Raw genomic sequence first — 8,064 nt, 5'->3', positions numbered from 1 at the left:
AATGATCTCATTTCCCCTCAGACCAAGATCATAACTCCACTGCTCCGAAAGAAATACGAGGTCGAGCGTGTGACCCGCTGAGTGGGTTGGGCCTCGAATTACTTGGGTCAAGCCCATGGCTGTCATGGAAGCCATGAACTCCTGCGCTCCATCAGAGTGTTCACCGAGCGAAGGCAAATTGAAGTCCCCCAGAACCATAAGCCTAGGGAACTCAACTGCCAGCTCGGCTACTGACTCGAGGAGCGAGGGGAGGGCTGCTGCAACGCAGTTGGGAGGCAGGTACGTAAGCAGCAAACCCACTTGACCCTTGAGGTCCAGCGTCACCAGTAGGGACTCACACCCGACAAGCTCCGGAGCAGGGATCCTACGAGGTACTAAAGACTCCCGGATTACAATAGCCACACCGCCACCCCTTCCCTGAGCTCTCGGCTGATGAAGCACCTGAAACCCGTCTGGGCACAACATTAGACATATTCAATGTCATACATTAGATATATATACGAAATCCAACAACCATGATAGAATTATCTAAACCAGGCTACTTTAGAATAACATAGTTTGTGGTTATAGTTAGTTACCTTCTAAGGGCTTTGTCTACGAATGCAAAACTTTATTTGAAATACAGTAAAAATTAGGCCCTGTAAACATTTTAACTGCCCCATGTTTCTAACACTCTTTCCATGGAAATATTCCAGGCAGGGTTTTTTCCTGCATTTTAATGGAAATGAAACCAAACAATAATCTAGCCCTCACCAACTTCTCCTGGTTTTAAATATAAAGTGTGACATTATTTTTGCTTTTCTGTAATGTGGAACATTTATTTCAAAATTTACGCTTCGGTATTTTCCAATAGGCTAATCTGTTAATTCTTTTGAAATGCATTTTCCACATTCTTATTGTGTGCCATTTAGCTAAACATAATATTTAAAATCAAGCCATGGCTTAACAACCCCCCACCCTCCACAAATGGGCTCAGGAGTGGAGGGGGGGGAAGCCACTGGCAGGAATCCACCATTTACCAAGCCTGTAAACAGCTTTTGCTGAAGCTGGCAAGAGGGTCGCTTTTTCACTGTGGGTTTTCCCTTAGCATCTCTTTCTTCATCCCGCTCCCACTGAAACTAATCCTTAGGCCAACCGCCATATTTTTATACTCATTTATTTTTTTAAAAAAAAAGTTAAATGCATTGGCACGCACGCAGCAACTAGTTCCACCATCGATATTTCTAAAAAAAAAAAAAAAACAGTCTGTAAGCCACGGAGTTGTGAAGAGGAGGCGTCGGCGTCTCCCGCTGGCTTATTTTGCGTCCCGGTGGATAATTTCCAACGCGCGTGAAACAAAACTCAAGGCGCGTCTAATTAAGTGGAGGAGCTTTCGCTTTGAGAGGCGCCGCTGCTCTTCCAGGTAGAGAAGCGCGTCCCGGCTGGTCCAGCAGGGGGCGCGGGAGGGTCGACCAGAGCTGACTGGCCGGCCCCTTCCAGGCGGCGGGGCTGCCTTGGCTCGGGATGGGGCGGTCTGGAGCGGAGCTTCGAGAAAGTGACAAGCCAGGAGGCTGAAGGAGCTAGGGAGGCCAGCGAAGGCAGCCTACCGCCCGCCCGGAGGCCAGTTTCACAGCCCGGCGAGAGAAGGAGGGGAGAGGACGGGCGAGCGAAAGCCCATTCCAGCCACCGGGCTCGGGATTCCTGGATGTTGGAGTAGCGAGGAGGGACGAGGAGCCGGCTCAGGAATGCAGCGGTGGCTCCATCCGGGCAGCTGGAAAAGGAGCCCTTTCCTGCTCCAGCTGCTCCTGTGGCTGCACACCCGGAGCCTGGTCGAACCCGCCGCGCCAGGTAAGCCAAACCAGCCCAGCCCGTCTGCCTCCGGTTCCCGCGGATGAAGATGCCCCGGCGGGGAAGGCTCCGCTTCTGCAGGACTGAGAGCGGCCCGGGCTTCCTCGCCCTTCTTGCCACTCGGAGTTCGTCCGAAGGTGCAATCGGCGTGGGTGGGTCGATGGGTGCAATTAAAAAGGAGACTTTTCGCTTGGGTTGGAGGCACTCGACGGGTGCTACCCCTTCGGCCTTAGAGCAAACTGAACGCCAGATAAACGTGTTGCACACGCAGAGGTGTGTGTGTGTGCGCGCGAGAGAGAGCGAGCGAGTTGCGCGTCTAAGACTGGCCAGTTCTGGAGCTCAAGCCTACTTGGAGGCTGGATTCAGTCTTCCCTAGGATGCTGGGAGGGGTCGAGAGTGTCAAGCGCACGTGAGGAAGGTAGACCATCTCTGAACGCCATGCAGCTAGTTTTCTTTGCAGCCGGGGAAGGGCGGCGGGAATTGCAAATGACGCGTCCCAAACAAGGGATTAACTGGCTTAGCATTTAGGGCCTGCATTTGATCGTGGTTTGTGCCTGCCTCCCTTCTTCGTAACGAAGGAGGTTCTTTTTGCTACCAAGTCCGCACTAAAACCCTTCGGGGATGTCGTAGAAGGCTCCAATTTGATCTCCTGATCCCCCCACCTCCGGTACTTGTTGGCCGAATCCGAGAGCCGTGGGCCGAAGTTTGGGCTTGCAACGAGCGAGGTTTCCGTATCCCCAAACCGGCCTGCCCCCGCGCCTTTTTGCCTTGAAAAGGCTCCTTTTCCCCAACCCTCGAGCGCCTAGAGTCTACCGTGCTCCGCTGCAAGGCGAAAATACTTTGCACGTGCCCAGAGCAAGCCTGCCCTGCACCGGCGTTGCAGCCCCTCGGGTGATGGCGGAACACTTAGCTGAGCGCCGGCGGGAAAATTCAAGGATTGGGAAGGGCGTGAGGAGTTTGGTCTATTTTTGCCGCCTCGGTTCCTCTTTAAGATCCCCTCAGCTTTTCCCGCTTGCCCGCTTTCTATGCTGCAGGAGGGTCTTGGCCTCCCTTCTTCATCTTGGCCTCTTTTACCGAGGTCTTGCATTGAACGACATTGGAAGTGGAGGCTTCAATCAGAGCAAACCAGGATTTCAAACTTGTTTACTTGCTAGCTGTCGTCCCAGAGTCTGCAAAGATCTGGGGCAAAAGCTTGTAGGGTAAACCTTTGGGTAGCGAGGTGGGGTTGTGGATTTCTAAATATCACCTAGATTTGCATCTTTAAAAATCAAAATGAGACACTGGCAACATTTAACTAATCAGTCTAGCCTAGGCCTTATTACTTATCCCTGAGAGTTTCTGTCTTTTTGCCTTTCCCCCCTTCAGCTTGGGTTGAAGCAGAATGAAAAAGGCAGATGAGATGGCCTATTGGATTCAGTTCAATTAAAGGGGTGGGAAAACTTGGTTAGAAGCGATGGAGTTGGGGAAATGTTCTGAAGTTGACAAAGTCAGAGGAAACTTAAACTGGTTCCCCTGGTAGATTGTGGCGGAGTAAATTGCTTTTGGGTGGTGCAAGTCTTGAGAGGTGACACAAAGAAACCTGAAAGAGCAAGTGTGTTGGCACCACAATAAAGGAAAGGGAAAGTGTATACTTCAGAATGATACTAGACAGGAATTTTTGACATCAGATTTTGTTGGAGATTACTGTACACAGAAGAGCCAAATCAGACTCATTACATTCAGAAAGATTTATTGCCAGGAAATGTTCACAGGATTGCATCAAGGCCTATGCCTCAATTCAAGGTACGGTAACGTTGATGGGGTTAAACTGTATTGGGTCTGGGTGTGAGAGGTTATTTGGAGCTACATGTAAACTGCTCCCACTCAACTTTGTAAATTGGGAAGGAAAATGATAACTTTACACATTGGTATTAGTGGAAAAAAAAGTATATGCTCCTTTTAGCCTGGGTAACCAATCAATCACAAAATTTTAAAAGCTATAGCAATTGTACATTTTTATATTTTTAATATAGAATTTTGCTGTATTGTTAAAATTCAGCAAAACATCAGTAAGTAAAATAAGTTAGAGCATTTAAATTATTGAAATGGAGAAAAAACAACATGATGCCAAAAAGAACTAAAGGCATTTCTTTTTGCATAGTTCATGCCCAATAGAGAATGAGTCTTAATTTTTTTTAAGCAAAAATTTTGAGGTGACTTATATGGGGAACTGTTTGGATCTTAAATCATTTGGGATTTAGAAGATAAGCTTTTTAAATTGTTACCAGTGAATACGCAGCAGTGCAATCCTTTTAAAATAATATATATTGCTTAATATTCTGGAAATCATATCTTAGAGGTAGTTGAAGCTTCCAAGTTGTTTTCAAAAGAAAACACACACATAGAGTTTAAGATGAAACAGAAGTAATAAAACCAAACCTAAAAATGAAAAAAATGATCCCAAATATTAAAATTAATGCAAACATGTACTTGAAATGCTAGGCAACGCCCCACCCCCCAAAAACTTCTCTATATACTTACTTGTTCAATGGACATGCTGAAATTTAAAAGATAAGGACTCCCTGATTTATTCCACTCAGTTTGTTTAGTTCATTTTCTGAGATTGTAAGTGTTGGCAAGTTGCTTTGGGTGAAGATTTTTCAAGTAACCATTGTCGCCCCAATTAAAGTTTGAAGATAATTTGAACTGTGGACTCTAAAAGTCAAAAGCTGAAGTTTGGAGTTCTCTTCAGACATCCATCCCATTGAACACCTTATAGTAGACAATTTTAGATATCAGTTCTACATAAAAAACAAGCAGTTTGGTGTCTAGTAATAAAGCTAGATTTACAAGCATCTTTATACTTACAGCTTGGTTTTTGAGTGAGCAAAGGAGTTAAATCACACCCTGAACAAATTAAAACTGAGTGTTCATGTATTTGGTCACGTTTAACCTTGTCTTGCTTATAGCAGACCATGTTCATGATGTCATAGCTTAAATACTAATATTGCCTAATATACTTCAATCATACTGCTTCAGCTACAATTACTGGTACAACTTAGTGTATTGGAAAGTATCTGGCTAATGTGTATATATACATTGCTAGATTAATACATATTTACTCTTTGGCTGCTAAGTATGTGAGTTGATTTAAATCTAAGGTAGTTAATGTGTAATAGTCTGAGATAATATGCACTTTTTCCTACAGAATTAATACTTTGCTGTTTCCAGATCAAAATATACATTGTGTAAAGTGATGCTAGGGAACTAGCATCTGCAATTATAAAATATTAGATTAGGACTGGATTTTATTGTGGGATAAATTCCAGCAGAGTAGAGTATCAGTTGTTAATCCAGAGGATTGCTATCAGGGAAATAAAGCAAATATAAAGATGGTTGCACCTGAAAATAATTCTGCATTTGGAGCGTGTATTTTGTTTCTATATGAGAGAATTGGGCTACTGCCATGCTAATATTAAAGTTTTGTTGGAATGATGAAGACTGCATTATGCTGTTCTTAGCCTTGAATTTACCGACTTTGGAACTACCATATTCTCATATTAAAATACATGGAATACACAAGTAAGAATAGTCTATTTTATATTCCATAAAACAGTGTGAAGTAGGTAAGGTTGAAAAGGGTACGTTGTCCAAGGTTACAGGACTGTATTAATGTAAATAAAATTCAGGCGCATCCCAGTTGTAATAATGCCAGTTTTCAACAGTCTTTCTAAGATTCTGGCTGAATGCAAATATGATTTGGGTTTCCTATACTACAGAAATCATATATTTTCATTTTACTGCAGTACTTTGAATTGAGTTAATCCTATATCCTTGAGAAAATGTAATATATATATGTACTATGGTGGGACTATTGTAATAATGACTTTAGTATGTGCATCAAGTTACCATTTCTGATGTGAAAAAATGAATAAAATGTTACTTTGGTGTGAAACAATCTGTTGTGCAGCAAAATATAAATGTTAATAAATGGTTTTTAACTTTTTCTTACTTTTTGTGGAACCTTTAACTTATAATTTTACTGGTTTAAACGTTAAATACTGAAATAAAGTTCCGCTGATTTTTTTCAGTTCAGATCATAGCTTTTATTTAAAGTGCTATAACTGTCTCATAAGAGAGACATGAGAAAGTTCTCCAGTGTTTCTAAATATTTTTGCATATTTTTTAGTATTTGCGAATCAAATGTAGTTTACCTGTTTTTTTAAAAATCAGGAATTATTTTAGCATTAGTAGAATCTAGTATTTTGAGTAAATATAAATGGAAACCCGTATTATCAAAATAATTTCCATATAGCAAAAAAATTAAATTTTCTTTTTTCAAAAATTAAATTCTTAAGCTTTTGTAGCAGTTGAAATCACATGCCACAGGTCTTGACAGATTGAAATTTACATTCCAAGTTACTCACATATCACTAAGGTATGTAAGCCCTCCATCAACTCATTATTATTAGGATTATTATTATTATTCAATGTAAGTTAGTGCCAGCAGTCACAGTTCATTTTAAACCATGTTTTATTTGCTTAAGCCACAGTTACCTGTGTTCTCACAATGCACAGTTATAAGTTGTGGTTGATGAATCACAGCATCTGTATTCATGCTGCAAAGCCACAAACAAGCAAATCACTGCATAAGATACCCTGTTACTCTGAGTTCTTGAGCTCCTCTAAGTTTAATGCTGAAAGACAGAATTAAAGGCCAGTATTTTGGGCCATCTATTGAGGTTCACCCCCAGTCTTTTTGGTTTCTTTGCTACCTTTGTGTGATCCCTCAGAACATGCAAACCAGACAGAACACAGGTAATCCTTGATTTACAACAGTTCACTTAGTGACCATTCAAAGTTACAACAACACTGAATAACATTACAAAGGCACTTAGTGACTTGTTACCACGTTTCACAGTTACAATCTTTGCAGCATCCTCATGGTCGTGTGATCAAAACTCAGAAGCTTGGCATCTGGTTCACATTTATGTTGGTTGCTGTGTCCCAGGGTCATATGATCACTTTTTGCAACCTTCTGAGAAGCAAAGTCAATGGGAAAGGCAGATTCACTTAACAACCAAGTTACTAACTTCACAATTTCAGTGATTCACTTAACTATGGCAAGAAAGGTTGTAACATGAGGCAAGTCTCACTTAACAAAAATTTTGGGATCAATTGTGATTGTAAGTTAAGGACTACCTGTAGTGATTTTTCTATACTTCTCTCTAGGCAGTTGCATGGATTGGGACTACAAGACAAAGTAGACTGATAGTAGTAAAGGATGAGAAGGGAGCATCCACTAAGACAATTTTTAAAATAATCATTCATTTCCATTTCAATGTCTAACCTTCATCCAGTTCTTTGCTTTAGCAACCTAAGGTATACAACAAACAAATGAGAAGTAGAACGGTATTGTATGAATATTAATTTCCTTATTGCTCTTTATACAGTTGGAACAAAATCCATTTTTAACCTCCTTTCAAACACTCTTTCAGATAGGACTGTTGTTTTGCTGATCTTTCCAGTGTTGATGTCTCAAAATCCTAGTGGGATAATAAAATCAGTTCCATTACTTTTCTGGTTTACTAGATGGGCCATTTGCTGCCATTGGCCCTTCCTGCCTGCATGTAGCCCAACTCAACAGTCTAAACCCAGAGGCTCCAGGCTTTTGGTGGAAGAATATTTGACAGCCACGTGATGGCTCTGTTGACCCTTATCGTGGTCTTATTTGGGAAAATTATGGGGACTGTAGAGAAACAAACATTTCCCTATTTCTCTGGTGGTTTCTCAATAGCCAACTTTTTTTTGTGACTGTTGCAGAATGGCATCTGACAAAGGTAGTTTGCAATAAAAGATGGGACAGGATGATGGTGTTGTGGTTTTGCATTTCATCATTTTCTTGCTGCAGTGATGTAGTAGCATATTTTATAGTCATATTAAATATTACTATTTTGGATTATACTGCCTTTAACATATAACTGCAAAATATTTTACCATACAGTGCTTTCCTCAATCAAGCAAATATATTGTGATATATAGTGAACCACAAGTTTACATGTTGCTGTATACTTAGCATCATATGAAGTAACCCTTGAAGTTAATAATAATTTATTAAATTTGTATGTCGCCTGACTCGTAACAAAAACACTGGACAATTAGAAACATAGAAAACAGATGGCAGAAGGATGGTCTGCCCTTTTGAGTTTGCTTGTTTTTCATTTTCTTTTTAATTTCTTTTAATTTATTTATTTTATA

General features: G+C 41.2%; 1 protein-coding gene across 1 annotated transcript in view; it reads left to right on the top strand.

The window, feature by feature from the left end:
* Positions 1-469: 469 nt before the first annotated feature.
* ROR1 (ROR family WNT receptor 1) overlaps positions 470-8,064 on the top strand; it is a 178,460-nt gene continuing 170,865 nt past the window's right edge. The window contains exon 1 of the mRNA XM_014063246.2: positions 470-1,827. Coding sequence (XP_013918721.1) covers positions 1,725-1,827 — 103 coding nt within the window. The 5' untranslated portion in view covers positions 470-1,724. The remainder of the gene's footprint in view (positions 1,828-8,064) is intronic.

This window comes from Thamnophis sirtalis, unplaced genomic scaffold, assembly GCF_051295495.1.
Source record: "Thamnophis sirtalis isolate CommonGarterSnake01/CBP01778 unplaced genomic scaffold, rThaSir2_p1.2 scaffold_7, whole genome shotgun sequence".
NCBI lineage: Eukaryota > Metazoa > Chordata > Lepidosauria > Squamata > Natricidae > Thamnophis > Thamnophis sirtalis.
Note: the sequence above shows the minus strand (reverse complement) of the source record. Positions and strands in the feature narration are given on the sequence as shown.